At 42.3% G+C, this 19,215-nt stretch overlaps 2 protein-coding genes across 3 annotated transcripts in view; one reads left to right on the forward strand and one right to left on the reverse strand.

Moving 5' to 3' along the window:
* tgfbrap1 (transforming growth factor, beta receptor associated protein 1) overlaps positions 1–6,488 on the reverse strand; it is a 10,020-nt gene extending 3,532 nt beyond the window's left edge. The window contains exons 1-10 of one of the 2 annotated variants that reach the window (XM_025002777.1): positions 6,239–6,488; positions 4,346–5,056; positions 3,971–4,165; positions 3,560–3,714; positions 3,029–3,111; positions 2,090–2,270; positions 1,842–2,002; positions 1,289–1,346; positions 1,063–1,203; positions 713–856 (exon numbers count right to left, since the gene is read on the reverse strand). In XM_025002777.1, the coding sequence (XP_024858545.1) occupies positions 713–856; positions 1,063–1,203; positions 1,289–1,346; positions 1,842–2,002; positions 2,090–2,270; positions 3,029–3,111; positions 3,560–3,714; positions 3,971–4,165; positions 4,346–5,042 (1,815 nt within the window). In that variant the 5' untranslated portion in view covers positions 5,043–5,056; positions 6,239–6,488. Of the gene's footprint in view, positions 1–712; positions 857–1,062; positions 1,204–1,288; positions 1,347–1,841; positions 2,003–2,089; positions 2,271–3,028; positions 3,112–3,559; positions 3,715–3,970; positions 4,166–4,345; positions 5,062–6,238 lie in introns of both variants that reach the window. The other variant, XM_017405482.2, reaches the window with a different exon arrangement.
* A 412-nt stretch (positions 6,489–6,900) lies between these two features.
* Positions 6,901–19,049, forward strand: cul4a (cullin 4A). The gene is made up of 20 exons (XM_017405477.3): positions 6,901–7,511; positions 8,823–8,938; positions 9,652–9,755; positions 9,958–10,027; positions 10,102–10,175; positions 10,253–10,415; positions 10,500–10,589; positions 10,666–10,748; positions 11,545–11,612; positions 13,043–13,161; positions 13,243–13,435; positions 13,502–13,606; positions 13,691–13,801; positions 14,890–14,975; positions 15,064–15,171; positions 16,573–16,686; positions 16,770–16,875; positions 16,962–17,134; positions 17,244–17,396; positions 18,276–19,049. The coding sequence occupies exons 1-20, from the start codon at positions 7,385–7,387 to the stop codon at positions 18,369–18,371; spliced, it is 2,259 nt and encodes a 752-aa protein (XP_017260966.1). The 5' UTR covers positions 6,901–7,384; the 3' UTR covers positions 18,372–19,049.
* The last annotated feature ends 166 nt before the right edge of the window (positions 19,050–19,215 follow it).

The following is a 19,215-nucleotide window of genomic DNA, read 5'->3' on the forward strand; positions in this document are numbered from 1 at the left end:
AAATAAAGCTTGAAAAAGGTAAGAAATTAGATTATTTTTTCATATTTCTCAGAGAATAACTGACAACGTACGTAATTGGGGTATATCGTGATATATATCGTTATCGTGATATAAAATTATCCATATCGTGATATCGGATTTTTTTCCATATCGCCCAGCACTAGCTACACGGATGGTAAATGATAACTGATAAAAAAAAAAGCTGGTCCAAGACACATTTTCTAGTAACTCTGAGACGCCTCCAACAATCACAACCCAGCGAGCGTTAACGTCTTTCAGATTTTTATGTGACAGCCGTAGGAGGAAGTTGTGCTGGGCCTCATGTGACCCGCTTCCAGAACCTCCCCTGTTCAGGATGTGGTTCGGATGAGAAACCGTTCCGGTCCATAACGATGAGGTTTCACTGAAGAACCGATACTCCTGGGAAAACCTCACAGCTCTTAGGGTTTGGATCAGCGACAGAACATTCAGCAACAATCTGCTACGCTTAGAAGGAAACGTCTCATTTCTGCCCCTTTCTCTGCACTGACTCCATATCAGTGAGTTGCACAGCATTTAAAAACGTAAAAGTTGAATTTCTTTCTGCATTTCACGGCTCGTAGCGGCTGAGATTCATCAGCGTTGCCGTTCTGCTGACGGTCTCCCGTTTAAAGGCCCGAATCAGCACGTGGAGTTCTTTAACCTCGCAGCATTTCGTCGTGTTTTGTGACACCTGTATCCTTTTCTCCAGCACCAGGTGTTCCAGGTAGAGAAGCAGCGCCTGGTTGTGTTTTCCCAAGTAGGCGATCACGTCATCTGGGTTCAGCTCAGCCCGATCTTCGCTCACAGGCCTCTTGGTGAAGATGTGAACGCCCATCTGTAATCAAATAAGAAACATTTGACACCTCTTTGTGCAAAATATGAAAGGATGCTAGCTTTAATATACTCCAGGTTTCATACAAGCTTAAGTTTTGAGTCCGTTTAAGGGATTAAAGAACGACACATCGCTTATTTCCAAAACAGTAAATCTGGGTGGAGTTGCACTAATAGTTAGACAGCAGAGTTACATTTTTGGTAACCTACGGTGGGATCCTTCCGCAGCGCCCAGTCGGCATACTTCCACACAAGATCCAGGTTGGAGGAGCAGAGGAAGTCCACGATGTACTCGAAAAGATCAGATCTGGTGAAGTCCTGCAGCTCTCCGTCGACAACACGAATCCACAGCTACATCAAAATAAAAAAAGAGATGGTTTTCACTTGGTAAGGATAATCTGGCGAGGATAAATGGAACGAGGTTCGGCGTACAGACCTGCAGCGCCGCCGAATCCTGGCCGTTACAGTGATGGAGCAGCCCGAGTGCAAAATACCTGAGACAGAAAAGAACCGAGCGATTAAACCGGAGCTTATTAACAGCACTACAATGAAACACTCGGACCCGACTGGGCCCCATCCGAGAAAATCCCGTCAGTAACTTTACGACAGAGATAACAAAAAGCAACTATACAACCCTCAGCAGCAATAAAGAGCAGCTGGGATTAAAGACGGACCTTTTACAGCTTTGAATATGAAATGTGGATTTAATCACAGGTCAAAGCTTTTTATTTTTAGTTTAGAAAAAGAAAACTTAGCTAAATTGACTAATATTAAGGGTTTAAAGTGAACTGTAAGATGTATGAAGTGCATAGTTTTTATATTGATTGCAAGAGTAATTAAAAGACAAATTAATAAAAACTATACGTCAACTAAAAACACAGATGTTGATGAGTTCACTCGCTTTTCCCAGCAGCCCTAGCTGCTTTTGTGTGATTTATTTCCAACAATATCTCTTTAACGTAAAGCAGAAACCCTGAGAGCATACACACTTGTGATATTTCTCCAGCCAGGGGATGCTGTCTGCCAGAACGCAGGAGTTGTCTGAAGCCAGCAGGTCTAAAAGGCTCTCGTGATCCTGTTCAGCGTAGAGTTTTAACAGAGCCGTGTCCACGTCCTCCCTGCAGCCATTCACCACCTCCGTGCTTCGAACCTTCGCGTGCAGGCGGGAAAACAAACGCTCAGCGTGACAAAAACTCACACGTCAACGCATGACGTCTGATAAAAATCATCGAGTTACCTCCCCCAAATAAGTGATGAGGAATTTCTTGCACCGCAGCACTTTTTCCTGGTCGCCCTGCGCCAGATGGTTGAGGTCGGCAAACTCGTGGAGCGGAGGGTGGCAGCGCGAGAACGTGGAGGACGCCGGCAGGAGCAACGGGTAGAGGGAGATCAGCTCCCGCACGTCCAGCTGACCCTTCCTGAAACGGATCAGGACACCACAGAATCGGGTAAGAGCCCGGCGGCGGTGACAGGACGCGTTTTTAAACGCAACAATTTTCATCTTTTACCCCGACATTTAAATTAATAGAACGGGAAGAACGCGTCCCACACGACGGAGCGACTCTTACCGCTTCAAGTACGTGTTGGGATGACTCTCAGCTACTACCACACCAAATCTTAGCCCAATATCTGTAAAACTGACTGAATGACGGCTAAAGACGGCAACCATCTTGAATCAGGTTCCCTCCTAAAGTTAATCTTTACTTTCTAAGTAATTTATTAAAAACTGTTGTCTGTATAAAACACAAAACTATATAAAATATTGAAAATAGATGCTTATTATTAAAGGAATAATCATGAAACAGAAGAAATAATGGTGCATTTATTTTAAACATCAGTTAATGGTTAAAATATAAAACAGTTCTTTAAAATTTAAAGTCTTGAAGTTTTGTCTATAAAAAAATAACTGAAATAAGATTTTCTGTCACTTTTTAAAATGTAAAACAACTTTTCCTGACAGCAGTTTTAAAGTCGGAACAAAAACAACGTAATGAAATATGTAGGTTTAGAAAAGGATGAGAAAAGTCAAATAAAAAAAACACGTTATTTATATTTAAAATGAGGTTAAACGACTGTTTTACTAAGAGGATTTTAAGCTTGAATAATTGCAACCACACACAGTTTAAAACACATAAAATAACAATAAAAAACAATTTAATTCAAGTCCACATCTTACCTGAAGTGTTCTTTAGCCTCCAGAAACCGAAGCTGGCCGAACTGTATGAAACCTGCCTGCTGGAGGATTCTTCTGTGCAAAATCTAAAGAAACGTCGCGACAGAAAACATTAAACACACGTTTTGTTCACAGGAGCCACTCATTTCTTTACACTTTTCTCCAAATAAAACAGACTTTCTCGTAATATTTTAAAAAGGTCTTGAATTGATACTTCTCCAGGCTCTCTAAAATGTGTTTAAAAGTTATTTCCTTTTAGACTTTTGCTGATTTTTGGATCATTTGCAAACCTGCAACAGTTTGAAAGACCTATAATAATATAATAATAAAATGTTTGACAAGATAAGTCCCAAAGCGGTATTAGCCAGAATATTGGCATTTGCTTGATAAAATGATGGCTTTCAGATACAACGTGTTTGCTGTTTTGTTTTGTTTTTTTAGTTTTCTTGTTCATTAAGGACACACTGCACATTATGACAAGCCATTTGAGAGTCACTTTCAGGGTTGTTATTGACAAACAGCTTCGTTAAATACCTGAAACTTGTCTTTGGGAATATTCCTCTGTGCGCCCTCTGTGAGGATGAGAGCTTCCTCCACTCTGTGACCAGCCAGTAAGTCCTGAATCTGTCTCTCCAGCGGCAGAGGTACGAGGACGTAAACGGCCTTGGTGGAAGCCAGTATGACCTTCCCTAAAACACACAACACTCGCAGCCATCAGCGGTACTCTCAGTCCGAATCTGTCCATCATTTACAGCTGCTGCTTCATCTCTGGTACAATGAGACCTTCCAGAATAAATGTTAGAGTTTGGTACTCTTTAGGCAGCTGCATTTACTCTCTCCTCGCTGGGAAAAACGTTAAAGAGATGCTAGCACTTAGAAAAAACGGACCAAGCATCAACGAGTTCATCGTCATTTCCTGCAGGCAGCCAGGCTGTGTGACGGTACCTTCGAAGTCTTGGAGAACGTGTCCGTCCCTGAATGAGAGGGTCTGCTTCAGTTGTTGGTCCAACATGCTGTGGATGGTGACGAAGTTCTCATCCAAAGCCACCACGTACGGGAAGCACACGGCGGCGGCGATCACGCTCTCCGACCAGCTGACCGGCGCTCGCTGAGACACCCCCTCTGCGTTGGCAAACATTCCTTCAGGTGGGATGTGGGGAAGCAGTTTTGGAAGAAAAACATAAAAAAGATAAGGATAAGCAGCTTTTTTTTAAACCAAGAAACGATACCTAGCCTTCAAAATAAAATTCAGCTTTTCATCTTTTTGTGATTGCTTCTAAAATAACCTTTAAAACGTTACACGGCGATAAGCGAACATACCAAGACCACCAGGAGCCGCGAGGAGGAACTCCTCCCTGCTGATCCTCTTCACAATGGGCCTCCTCTCCTCGCTGTTGTAAGGGAACAGGTCCTGCGCGGCTCCCGTGTTGTAGTTCAGGATCATGTACTGCGTGGTGAGGGCTAAGCACAGGAAGTACCCGTCCAGACTGACGGCGCAGGGCTGCTCCGGAGTATTCACCTCCTTGACCAGCTGCACTCTGTCCTCGTACACCATGTAAACCTGAACCGTCCGCCTCCTGGACGAGAGCACGCCCATCTCCACGCAGAACGGGTCCCCGTTCACCGGGTTCTCGTTGATGCAGAACGCAGTCACGCCCCTGATTTTGACTCCGCCCCCCGCTGCCGATGGCACAGACTCCAGCGTCACCATGTCGACGAGGAACACTATCCCGTCGCAAAGGACTATCAGGCGCTCCAACGCGGAGGCGGCTCGCAGCTCAGCAACTGGTTTCTTCAGGCCGAGGTATTTGTGGAGCAGCTTCTGAGCCAAGTAGGTCAGCTTCCCTTTGGAAGAAGTGACCTCGTCCAGCAGAAAGTGGTGGATGAAGCAGTCGTTGGTGCCCACATACAGGTGCTTTCCGCAGCACTCAATGCACTCGATGTTGATGCGAGCTTTGTCGCCCATGAGGAGGTCTCGCTCCACAGCGGGGACAAGCTCAAAAGCCTTCACACTCATCTCAAACAAGGCATCTAGACTGAACGATAACAGGCAGGCGTCAACAGAACTACGCACAGATATGAAAATAAAACATTTAGGGTGCACTGCTACATATCTTTCACAGTATCACAGAAGATACTGGAGACTTTCGGGCAGCTTAACGTTACCTCAGAAGGTCAGCTACATTTAAGTTAAATCAGTCACATAAAAAAAACAAACATTGTTTTAAAAAAAACGGCATCAGATTACTTAGAAATAGGCATTGTGAGCCATTAGATTACACAAAATGCGTTCAAGTATTTTCTAAATTTTGTTTTGAACTTCTCTTTCTATGAAGAACTTTGTTCCTTGGTTTCAAAACTTTGCTAAAATGTTACATATCAGAGAATAAATTGCATAAATGTCTGCAGCTCTAAAGTTTCTCTGCATTGTAAAAAAATTAATCTAATATTCCAACAATCTAACCCTAGATTTATACATTATTTGGACATATATGAGCTGATTATAATACTTTAATGTAACATATATAAACACATAAGAAGTGCAATGAGTCTGTCTTTGTGATATGAGATATAAATTCATTTTCCTGCCTCAAATAAACACTTCCTGAAACTGTCACACACTCCTGATTCACATTGGATCACAATGAATGCGGATTTTAATGCATGCATAATTCAGATACGAGGCTAAAAGCTCATTTGCTGTTTTGTGGAGGTTATAAATGTTTATAAATGTAGCTCATAAACACCGTTTCGTGGGTTTGCACGTGATTCGTCGCTTTTTAGACCAGGCGGCTAACAACATTAGCATCAGCTAGCTTCCCAAAAAAAATCAAGCGACTGAAGTCAGAAGCGAAAGGTTTTCTGGGAAAACATGAATCCGGGATGTTTGTTCACACCTGACAACCTTCATGGTATTCTTAGCCATTGTGCTCGTTGCGTTTGTAATAAAGTGACGATAAAGCGTTTGCTTGATAATCGGTGAAGCTATCAATGTTAGCTTACGTTTAAAAAAACGAGGCTAATGCTAGCGAGCTAACTACTAGCTGAGCTGGATTTACTATCAGGCTAAAGGAGCTGTTCTGCTTAAGATAGCCATGTTGTTTTGTTATTGCAGATCCAGTTAACCTCCATTTCTAGACGATGCTCTGCGGACCAGTTCCCTGCCGACTCGGTCGTGGGGTTACGGGTGTTAGCAGCCACCTATATACCTACCCGCTGGAGACGGGCAGGACACGGCTAAAGTTCGGGCCCGGGGGTTCCGATCACCACCAACAGGCGACCCGTGCTGCTCCGAAAACAGCCGTCACGGGATGTTTTTACAACTGAACACCGACGCAGCCATGTCGGGTGCTCGAGTGGAGCACCGAAACACGCACACTCCGGGAGAAGCGGCTTCACGGGTCGGGTCTTCCTCCTCTGAAACGCCGCCCAGCTGCTCTGCCTGCAGGTGACACTGGGACGCGTTCAATGTCCTCCAGCACGATCAGAAAACCTATAAACTACAATTTAACAACACGGATCTTTTTAAAGAACCCACATTAAAATGGTCACAATTGCTAATATCTACACTATCGCTAATTTCTACAAGTTTAAAAAAGATTTTAAAGGGCTACAAAAAGCTTGCCAACAGGTGACAGTTTCTTTAAGTATTTTGGCTATATGATATGTATGTTACGCCTCCTAATTGGTCTTTTAACTTTTGTTGCTTGCATTGTTGTTAGTATTAACTAAAAACGCTTTAAAACAAATTTAACCAAGCTTTCATTTAGGGGAAAAAAAGTGAAACGTAAACGAATTGTGAAAAACACCGTATGCTCGTGAACGCAGCTCGGCAGCTTTTCACCCAGAATGCACCTGTCCAACCGAAAAGCCATTTTGTTATGCTAGCCTGCTAAATGGTAAAGACAGCCACCGAAAACACGAGTCTGTGGCGTCGGGGCTAGCCATGTCGCTTTTATATTTCTGTTTACTTTCGCATAACTCAGTAACTAAGCGGGTTAAGACCTGTAAGTAGTCCTCACTGACATGGATTAGCTGAAGTGTCGCTAATGAGACAAAAACTGGTCGCCGAAGTGTGTTGCGGTTTTAGATAACACACTGTTAGCAAGCTCTGTTTACTTAGGTGTCGGTAGTTATTTTGTTTTTTTCTTTCTGATTAACTAACCTTAAGTTGGTCGGCGTTTGCCAGTGTTTGGGTTTTAAATAGGCTGTGAGCTTTTTTCGGTCAGAGACGTCCGGTTTCGTCGCGGAGGTGAACAAACAGGCGACGGGACGAGCAGCAAACTTGGACCTAAAAAAAAAACAAAAAAAAAAACACCATCCGAACCGCAATCAAGCCCGAACCTTAAATCTCCGGTGATGGCAGAGGACACTCGACAGAAGCGGGCCAGCTTCTCGTCCCTGACGGGACACGGAACCAACGGGATGGCCAGGACCTCCAGCAAAACCGGCGCCTCCAAGAAAATCGTCATCAAAAATTTCAAAGGTATTCCATCACAAATTAAAAAATAAATAATAGTTTGGGGTGATTTAAGTCACTTACTTTATTTAAAACACTTAGATTTTTGTTTTGTTGTCATTATGAAGTTATAGTTTTACTAAGGCACATATTAGAACAACTCACGATGCGCGATATTATTTAATATCGCGATAATTATCATCTTCCTCCTCCCTTCATCTTCATCACTAAACCGGAAGTGGGCATCAAGTTTTTGGTTTGACCAGAATATTATTAGAAACACAATTTCAGGAAGCTTGATATATAATATAATATACGATATATTGCCCCTCTTTGATATTGCGATAAATTTTCCGATATATCTCGCAGCCATAATTTTAAACAAAACAAATTCTGACTTTTTCTACCAGACTTCCCGCTTTGCTTTGTCACATCTGCTAAAACATTTAAATATTAAATTAATACTCATTTGTTGGATTACTTTTACTCATAAAATCACTTTAAACCACAATTTCTGACATTTTTTTGGGTTACTGATCAGTACTGTAAAATTAAAACTACTATTAATTAGAAATAGATGATTAATCAGCCATCATTGGTCACTTTTTGAAAGTCGTATAAGTTATTCTATGGGTATTTAATTTAAGTTAGGCAGTTATTTTTATATATTTACATATTTAGTTTAATTAAAATTGCATATTGACAAATAAAATCAGTTTAAACCTGTAAAGATTGAAAATGAAACTCCTATTAGTTAACCTCTAATTTTAATATTTTATTCCTAAAAGTCTTGGTGTTAAATTTACACACAGTTCAGTTATAAGAGCTATCTGAGTGCTTGTTTTTAATCATTAAAACTCCTAAATATTTTAATGTAATGTAAATACACGAGTACAAACATTTTAAGGATTTAAATCGAGAAAAATGAATTCTATGCTTGACTATAGTTGTACAGATTCCTTCAAATTCCTACACGTGTATGTTGTTAAGAGCAGAAATGTTGTATCTCAGTGAAAAGTGTCAAATAAACTAGTTTAAACCCTGAAAAACGTCTATTTACCGACTTTCCTCTGGGTCCAAAGTGTAAAACATAGAAAGCTCTCCCTGTTCGGTGTATTTTCAGTCAGTTAAATAATTCATTTAACTGATAAAAAAACAAAATGTTTCACAGAGTAGAAGTTATTGTGATTTATTGAATATTTAATGAAATTACTTGGACCTAAATGTAAATGATCAGATCTTCCCAAACCTTCCTTCTTGTGTTTATTTGGGTTGTTTTGTAAGCTCTAACGCAGAGACGCCCCTCATGTGAATGTCTCTGCTGTGGTTTTGTAACAGACAGGCCGAAACTAGCCGAGAACTACACGGAGGACACGTGGCTGAAGCTTCGAGACGCAGTGGGAGCCATCCAGAACAGCACCTCCATCAAGTACAACCTGGAGGAGCTCTATCAGGTTTGCCTCTTACGACACTTCGGTCCGAGCTTTTATCCCTGTACTGCATTAATGAGCCCCGAAAACATGCCTGACGTAAATAAACATGGCCGATGTGTAGTGGGTTGCAAAAGTAATTACCTCACTGGTTAACTGGTTAAATAAGGTCCACAGTGAAGCACGGTGTTGGCGGCGTCATGGAGTGGGAGACGTTTTTCATCTGCAGGGGCTGGGAAACTTGTCAGAGTTCAAGGAAAGACGGATATGTGGAGTGAAATGGAGATAAGTTCTTAAGAGGAACCTGTGGTGGTGGCAAAGCACTGAGTTAAGGGGGTGAAAACATACGCACCCACCGATCTTCTATTTCCAATGACTTAAAACGAGTAATTCTTCTCATTTAGCTTCATTAATGGGAGACATGTTCTGTAGAATTATTACTTTTAATTAAATTAAACCTTCAAATTAAATCCAGGTGACAAAAATTAAATTTATCAGGGGTTGAATACTTTTGCAAAACACTTTATATGCCTCATAATGAAGGATTAAACTGCTTTAATCTGAGTTTAGAACATGTTGTCTTCAAATGATGGTAAGAACAATATAAACAACGATTATAAAAGTAATTATTGTACGTTTTGTTTTGTTTTTTGCTATTAAACTGCTGCATATAAATGTCTAAAATGTGTCTTTTTCTCCCCGTCTGTGATGAAATATCCGATTCAAACACCTGAAAGGCGGTGGAGAACCTGTGTTCGTACAAAGTCTCCCCGACGCTGTACAAGCAGCTGCGTCAGGTCTGCGAAGATCACGTTCAGGCGCAGATCCACCAGTTCAGAGAATATCCTTTTTTTATCAGACAAACCTGGAGGAACGTTTACCGACTCGACTCGGGCGTTTACGGTTTTAAAATATGTTTCATGACAGGAAACAAATCTGTTTGCTCTGATTACAGCTTCTCAACCAGCTTTCTTTATTGTTAATTTCAGATTAAGCAGATCATAGATCATAGACGTTCGATTTTTCCTCAACTCGGAGCTCACAGAGTCTCTGGATAACCTTTCTTTCCTAAAGCGAATGAATCGCTGCTGGCAGGACCACTGCAGGCAAACCGTAAGAGTTTTACACCTTTGAGAAAGTGGATTTAAGTATAAATGAGCTGCGAGTTGACTTCTTCCTGTTTGCAGATAATGATCCGAAGTATCTTCCTCTTCCTGGATCGCACCTACGTGCTCCAGAACTCCCTGCTCCCCTCCATCTGGTGAGATTAGCTCGTCTTTAAGTTGTCCCGTTTGGTCCGGGCGCTGTCAGGGAGTTAATGTTGCCCGTGTGCTGCAGGGACACCGGGCTGGAGCTGTTCCGCACCCACATCGTGAGCGACGGCGTCATCCAGAAGCGGACGGTGGACGGCATTTTGGAGCAGATCGAGCTGGAGCGGAGCGGGGAAACCATCGATCGCAGCCTTCTCCGCAGCCTGCTTGGCATGCTGTCAGACCTGCAGGTACCTGAACTCCCGTTTACCCACATCGGTAAAAACTGAAACTCTCTGTTTCTATAAACCAGCTGTCTCCTTTTGTTTTTTAAGGTTTATAAAGACTCCTTTGAGGAGAGATTTTTGACTGAGACGAATCGTCTCTATGCAGCCGAGGGACAGCAGCTGATGCAGGAGAGAGACGTGAGTGAGACGGCTCATCGTGCCACCACATGTATGTCGCTCCGCACATGAGCTGAACGTGCGTCCGTCTGTCCAGGTACCAGAGTATTTGCACCACGTGGCTCGCCGTTTAGAAGAGGAGAACGACCGAATCGTGAGCTACCTCGACCAGAGCACTCAGTAAGGTTCAAAGAGATGCCGTAATCCTTGTAATCCTGCTGCAAACGTTTCTGTTATAAACCTAATAAAAAGTTGCTTTTCCTGTGAAACTGCTGAAACTTGTTGAAGAAGCTGAAATGTTGAACTTGAAACGATTAGAGCAGAAGCTAAATTTATTCACCTAGCTGCCTCTGGGGGGACACCTGGACAGGTTGCATGTCCATCACAGGGACATAGAGACAAACAAGACAACCATTCACTCCCTCATTTACACCTAGGGGTGATTTCAGAGTTCCCGATGAACCTAACATGCGTATTAAATTTATCAAAAGCTAAAATGAGCAAAACAAAGTCTCTGACCTGATCTTTGTAGATCTACACACGTCATATATTCCTTCCATCTCTAGATGATGGATTTAACAGAAGTCCTAAGACATTTAGGGGCTTGGAAATCCTTTTGTATTTATCTCCTGACTTGTATTTTTTTTTTTTTTAATTAAGCATAAAACAGTACATCTAACAGTACTTTTATAGGCACTGTGAGATGATCTTAGTCTGCGGGCGATATGCATTCCTTCAAGAAATGCTAGGCCATTAGTATTATCATGTTCTTATATTTAAAACACTAAAATTGACCAAATAGAATAAACCTCAAACAAACGGGAATAACAAAGAGAGCTGCAGCAGTGTACAGGTTTAAAATAAAACACAATGAACATTTTACCGCAGATTTCCAAAAGTTTTTCCAAATACGATCGATTAGTTCCAGTTTCAGTGGTTTTATTTTTATTTTTTTGTGTCTCTGTGTATCTTTCAGGAAGCCTCTCATTAACTGCATCGAGAAACAGCTTTTAGGAGAACACATGACTGCAATTCTTCAAAAAGGTCCGTCTGCGTGTCCTTATTTCTGCTTGCTTGTGTGGATTAACACTTGTGAGGTTTATAACGTTCAGGTTTTTTGCTGCAGCCCAACATTTACTGCCCCAGATCTGATGCAGACTGTAACAAACCTAATCGGTCCAGCTGCTTTGAGTTTACCCAGCAGAATGATTTGCTCTGTGGAACACCAGTGTAAAACTACTAATTGAATCAAGCCTGGATCCTTAAACGACAACCAGAACTTTGCCTGCAGCCAGTTTTTCGTTTAAAAATAGCACTGTCTTGTTTGTACCGCAGTGGTTTTAGCACTCATGTTGGACGGTCAGTGGAGCAGATATGCATCTAGTGTCTTCTGTTCCGAGTTATCGTCGTGTGAAGCGACGTCTCTGACCTATCTCGGTTTTATTTACATAAACTCTAGAGCACCGCCGCCATATTTTAACACCTGAACAGAAGCTCCCCTGACAGAAAGATCTTAAAAGTATTGAATAAACTGGTCCAAATCTGCCGGTTTTCATTTGCTCCAGAGGATTAAATCGAAAACGTGGTCGGCTGCTGAATCGGGTATGATATAACCAAAAAAAAAAAAGCCAGATTTTAGATTTTCAAGCTGTGAAGCTGGGCACTTCGGCCCGGTTCCAATCCTCGCCCTTCCAACCCTCGTGTCCTTCAAACGTTCATGCTGGAGGGAGCGTGTCCCAATTCATCCTGTGTGGTCTTTAGCCCCGCCCCCTTTGCATCCTACATCCACCCTCTGGCTAAGCCCGCATCCAGGCAGACTTCAGCAAAGTATTTACCCAAAATTCATCGCTGCATGGGACGTTTTGAATTTTTTGATTTAATTATCTTTAGTGACAATGAAAGGGTTTTAACCTAAAAGGTGGAAATATGGCGGTGGTGACAGTAATAATACCTGCAATGACTTTGGAAAAAGTACCTAAACTGTACTTTTAAAATCGTGCTGGCACCTTCTTAAAATACCAAAACAGCGACCGGTCGGCCATGTTGGATGTCGCAGTTACGACGCAGAGGCGCAAGTTGACGACGTGACCCGTGTCGTCCCAATTCTCTAATGTCTGCACGCTTGTATCCCGCGCACACGGACCCTTCTGTGCACGCTTCACAGAGGGGCGGCGAGGATTGGGACCGGGCCTCAAAATTCAGACAGACTCCTGCTGAAAAATTCACCAGTTTTCAGTCTCAAACCGTCGCAGCCCAGAGAGGTTTAGCCCAGATTTTGGACTTTATGTTGAAGCATAAACTTGGTTTTAGTTTTGGGAACAACAAATGCGTCTTTCTATTTGCTTTTAACTCCGAATTAAACTAATTTCATATTATTTATTTGTCATAAACCATGACCAAATGGGTCTTTTTGAGTCGTTTTTTTCTTTCCGTCTCAAATCTAATCAGACGTTTTGTGTCTGTTTTTGTGGCAGGTCTGAGCAACCTGCTGGATGAGAACCGTGTGACTGAACTGACCCTCCTCTACCAGCTCTTCAGTAAGGTGAAGGGAGGACTTCCCATCCTGCTGCAGTTTTGGAGGGATTATATCAAGGTGCGCACACGAAGCGTTTCTGCAGACACCAAAGGTAAATGAGTCCATGACGGGAGGTTTTTTGTTTGTTTCTGGTTGCAGTCGTTCGGTGGAGAGATCGTATGCGCGCCAGAGAAAGACAAAGACATGGTTCAGGAGCTGCTGGACTTTAAGGACAAGATGGACAACGTGGTGCAGAGCTGCTTCGCTCGGAACGAGGCTTTCATCAACGCCATGAAGGAGGCCTTTGAAACGTTTATCAACAAGAGACCCAACAAGCCCGCCGAGCTCATCGGTAAGTCAGACGCGTTTTTATTTTGGTTTTTTAGCGCCTCCGGCTGACAACGCCTTTCGCTCACAGCCAAATACGTCGACTCGAAGCTGAGAGCTGGGAACAAGGAGGCGACGGAGGAGGAACTGGAGAGAATCCTGGACAAGATCATGATCATTTTCCGCTTCATCCACGGTCAGTAAGGCCTCTGCAGGCGTGATAAATGACTTGAATCATGTTTGTGTTACAGTGCGGTTAAAGTTTGTTTCCTCCAAACAGGGAAAGACGTGTTTGAAGCCTTTTATAAGAAGGACTTGGCCAAACGCCTGCTGGTTGGAAAGAGCGCCTCTGTTGACGCCGAGAAGTCCATGCTCTCCAAACTAAAGCACGGTCCGTCTCTAGGTTCTTTTATTTTGAAAGGGCAAGTTGTCTCACAAAAACACTTGGAGCAAATTACTTGCTTCTGCAGACTTTGTGCTGTTTTAGCTGTTCACGTATCGAAACCTTCGGCTCATTCAGGAAACAGGAGCTGTGACTTTTGTAACTTTTATATTTCTTAAAATATTTAACTTTATCTACAAATATTCCCCCCCCATAGAAATACATTAAGATTCTGAAATCTGCTTCAGCTGCTGCCTCTGATTCTATCTTCTTACCCTACTTTTAGCTTTTAGCTTGTTTGCTGCTACTTTTACCTTCAGGCCTTTTGACAATTATAGCTGCTTGAAGCTTTAGTTTTGCTGCTTTTAGCTTTTAGCTAGATTTTTGATACTTTTAAATTTCTTTTTCTTTACCCAGTTTTTAAATTTATCTACCATTTTTAGCTCCTAACTAGTCTTTACCTACTTTTATTTAGTCAGCAATTGATGCTTTTTAATGTTTTAGCTGCTAGCGTTCTGCTATGTTTTTGCTTCTAGTTAGCCTTTTGCTACTTTTAGCTTTAGCTAGCATTTTGCTACTTTTAAATTTCAATTTGTTATAACAAATTTTTAAATGTATCTACCTTTTTTACTAATTTTAGCTTCTAATTAGCCTTTACCTAATTTTAGCTAGTCTTTTACCACTTGTCCAGCCTTTACTGCTTTTAGCTATTGTTTTAGCTGCTAGCATTCTGCTACTTTTTTTGCTTCAAGTTAGCATTTTGATACACTATAACTACCCTTTTGCTACTTTTAGCTAACTTTTAGCAGCTTTTACCTAGCATATTGCTACTTTAATCAAGCATTTTGCTTCTTTTAATTCAGTTTCAGTTTCTTCAGCAAATTTCAGAAAAGTCATTGTTACTTTAGCTACATTTGTAGGACTGAAGGAGGCCTGAATGACCCCAAATGGTAAATATTATTTACTAAATTGAAGCTTGAGGTTAAAATGTTTCATAAGAAGATGTTTAACTGAACGTGTGAGGTGGAGGAAACCTGAACGCTGTCTGCCGCGAGAACACCTCAGCTCTGACGCCCGTTCTCTCTGACTTCCTGCAGAATGCGGAGCAGCGTTCACCAGCAAACTGGAGGGGATGTTTAAGGACATGGAGCTGTCCAAAGACATCATGATCCAGTTCAAACAGGTACAGGAAGCTTTAAAACAGGAGCCTCCGCGCCGTGTTCACGTCCCGCTCGGGAGTAAGACCATCTTGTTGTTTGTTCGTGTTCCAGTATATGCAGAACCAGAGTGAGCCGAGCAACATAGAACTCACTGTGAACATCCTGACTATGGGCTACTGGCCTTCGTACACACCGATGGAGGTCCACCTGCCCTCAGAGGTGAGGATTCCTGCACCTAGACTGGACCTGCTCTCAAATGCAACAGTATTAATGTTTACAAGTTCTTTGAGAAGGACTGTAAGGAGTGCTTGGATGAGCACACCTTTACGTTAACATTTTTTTGTATTCAAATGTTATTGTTGTCCAAAAGTCTCTGATTTGTATTTAAGAATATTAATAGAATTGTGTTAAAATGTTTAAAATTGTGTAAAATGATGGTTTAGTAAGGAGGATATTAGGTGAGCAGACTCACTGAAATAGAAATAAACTGATGGTGTGAGGCAACGTTCGCGGCTGCCATCTTGCTAGGTGCTACATGTATTATTTACGTGTTGGAGCCACACCTTCTCATCGCCTTGTGTGTGCTGTATCATAAAATCAGCCTTATATTTCTTAAATAAACATAAAACACACAGATCTTTAAAATTGGGGTCGATCGTTTGCTGTGATGAGCCTCCTGATGATTAAACGCTAGCAGAAACAAAATGGCGTCCCGGCACAGAACCACCTACCAGGAGCTGCTAGACCAGTAAATAACTACACTTTAAGTTAATTAAATACTTTACAAGTCTACTTCTACTTCTAAAAAAAACATTATCTGTAGTTAGTTGCACTTAGACTAATAATTTAAACTTATAATTTAGGTTTTTTTCCTCCATAAATCTGGAAATATTTAGGCTTTATGTAACATACACTTCAGTGTTTGGACACTATACTGAAATTTAGCGTTTATATTTTAGCCATAAAGTAAATAAAACAGGTTGGTGGACTAATAGCTCTTATTTAAGGAAATTTGTTACTAATATTGATGTTATATTTTCAGTTATCTGCTATATTCTCACCCTTTACAGTAATTATAGTCGATTCTCGAGGGAATGACGACTCTTGGTATCACAGTACGCCGTGTTAGATTAGTATTTCCAAAAGAAAAAAAAAAGATAAATGTAATACTCTGTTGAAGTTCAGGTTATAAGAATTACAGCAAACAAAGACAAATCCTTGAGCTTTTTATGCTCAGATGTTTGTGATCTGTCAGTGTAAGGAAGCCACATAGCACCTACCAAGATGGCCGCATGAATTCTCACCTCAGTGATGAATCCGGTGTGTTTCTGTTTCACTGAAAGGACTTCAAACTGTATTTTGTTGGGGGTTTAAGCTACTATAAGTTGAAATAACAACTGAATATCTGGTAACAGTCTGAGTTTTGAAAAAAATCACTTCTTGCTTTGCTGATTTATATATATATTTTTTTTATCAACTTTATGGTCTAATTGAAAGTGCAAACAGTTCAGCTCAGGTGTCGTCTCTCCTAGGCTCCTGCTGCCATGTTGCTTCATTTTTAACTAAACGAGGGACTGATTTCTTCATACAAATGAACTATTTTGAATTGTTTTTTGGTAGATGGTGAAACTCCAGGAGGTGTTCAAGCTGTTCTACCTCAGTAAGCACAGCGGGAGGAAGCTCCAGTGGCAGCCCACCCTGGGCCACGCCGTCCTGAAGTCAGAGTTTAAAGAGGTAAGGGATCGTAACGGGACTTTTTGAAGGATTCTGCACAAACAATCCCGAGCTGCGCTTGGAGTAACTGCCGAATCCTGCAGGGGAAGAAGGAGGTGCAGGTTTCCCTGTTCCAGACGCTAGTGCTGCTCATGTTTAACGAGGGAGAGGAGTTCAGCGTGGAGGAGATCCGCTCCGCCACCGGAATAGGTCAGGCTTTTCTTTAAACGCGCGGTCCAGCTTGTCCAGCCTGTGTCCAAAGTGTCCGCTGCTTCATTGTCTGCCGTCCTACACAGAGGAGGGGGAGCTCAGGCGCACGCTGCAGTCCCTGGCCTGCGGGAAAGCCCGTGTCCTCAACAAGAACCCCCGAGGGAAAGACGTGGAGGACGGAGACCGTTTCAATTTCAACAACGATTTTAAACACAAGCTGTTCCGCATCAAGATCAACCAGATTCAAATGAAAGAAACGGTAAAAACAAAACACATTTCCTCCTTTCTTTAGCTTGATTTTTTAACAGCTCTTCAGCAGTAATAAGTCCTCCCACACGAGAGGTTTGTTTAATGTTTCGCTCTTACAGGTAGAGGAGCAGGTAAGCACTACGGAGCGCGTCTTTCAGGACCGGCAGTATCAGATCGACGCAGCCGTTGTGCGCATCATGAAAATGAGGAAGACCCTGAGTCACAACCTGCTGGTGTCAGAGCTCTACAACCAGCTGAAGTTCCCCGTCAAGGTGACGCGTTAAACCGCTTTTCATTTTCAGTTTTCTTCTGCGACGCCGGCTCCGAAAGAGCTGGAACGTTGTGTACAATCTGAATTTAAATCTTCTAAAATCATAGTTTATTCACAGTGGAACGTGGTAAACGTATCAAATGTTGAAATTAGGAAATTGGACAATATCTTTTAAAAAAAGAAACTAAATCAGGATATTTAGCAGCAGGTCAGTAAGAGGACTGGGGATAAAAATAACATTTTAGAGGCTGAATCTCTCAGAAGGAATGATGGGCAGAGGTTCACCAGTCGGGGTTCACCAGAATAAAGCTCCTCAATAAAAGACTCTGAATCTCCCGTCATCTCCAGATCATAAAATCATCATCACATCTGAAGAATCTGTAGGAACCTCTGAGGTCAAAGGTCAAGGCTGGATGTTGGTGATCAGGTTCTGGTTCTGCTCAGGAACACTTCCACAGATCATCGTCCACAAATGCTGCCTAAAGCTCTATCAGGCAAAGAAGAAGCCAGATGTGAACAGATGTGTCTCCTCTGGACCAAAGAGGAGAACTGTTCTGAGGTCAGCCTGCCTCTCTGATGGTATGGGGGTGCATTAGTCCAGGTTTTAGAACAACATCTGAACGGACAGAATGGGACAACCTCAGGTCCAGATGTTCACAGACTGATGGGAGAAGAGGAGGAGATGCTTCACAGTAGTAAACATAAAATTATTTACAGTTTCTTAGTTGAAACATTTGATATATTTACTGTTCTGTTGTGAATAAAATGTGGGATCTGTAAATCCTTCTGTTTTTATTTACATTTTACACAACGCCCCAGTCGCGGTTTCATCTCCCTCTTCATCCGAAGCTCACCTCCATCTCTCGCTCTCTCTCGACAGCCGGGCGACCTGAAGAAGAGGATCGAGTCTCTCATCGACAGGGACTACATGGAGCGCGACAAGGAGACTCCAAACCAGTATCACTATGTTGCCTGAGGGAGCGCCGCCGTCGCTGCCGTGCTTTTTTTTTCTCTCAGCCGGCCACCCGCCTCTCCTCTGGTGTCCGCCTCCATCCACGATCCGGGACGCAGCACAGATGATGGAGAGACTTTCCCTGTCCTGCTACATCTTTACGGGGACTCCGAGGCCGCGCTGTGGGAGGGGGTGTGGTCTCTGGGTTGTTAACGATCGGACTAAAGAATCTGCAAACACAACTAAAATTAACTAGCACTTTTTTCTGTTTTCGTTCCGTTTACTTTGGATTTGCTTTGCTTCCTACATCACGTCATTCTAAATCACTTATTGTCTACCATAACTTGTTTCCACCAGTTTTAATTTGTTTCTTTTCTGTGTGTGTGTGTATGTGTGAGTGTGTGTGTGTGTGTTGCTCCTGGGCTTTTTTTTTTTTTTTCTGAGACGTTCTGACTTTGAATGGCTGCGTTAGCTTCTGGTAGCCTGACTGGGAGGAGGAGGCGAGGAGGAGAACTAAGCTTCGTCGTTTGTAACGCAGCCCAGCCGCTCGGAGGGGTTACTTCGGCCATCTTTGTATGTCTTGACCAAAATGTCCCGCGTCACGTGCTGATGTTTTTTGTAGATCGGATTGTATTCTGTCAGAGTGCGAAAAGTGAACTCGAATAAAATGGATATTTAATGATTTATATTTGATCAACCGTGGAGAAGTTTTGTTTTCTTTCACTGCGTCACCCACCCTGAAGGACTTGCCTCTTAGCTTCATTTGTTAAGTGATGACATTTCTTTTTTTTTTTTTAACAGAAAGGGGAATTTCCGTTGTATTGCTCATCACAGAACTGGTGATTTCGTTCCACTTTCTGTGACTTTA

The sequence above is a fragment of the Kryptolebias marmoratus genome, linkage group LG15, assembly GCF_001649575.2.
Source record: "Kryptolebias marmoratus isolate JLee-2015 linkage group LG15, ASM164957v2, whole genome shotgun sequence".
Lineage (NCBI taxonomy): Eukaryota > Metazoa > Chordata > Actinopteri > Cyprinodontiformes > Rivulidae > Kryptolebias > Kryptolebias marmoratus.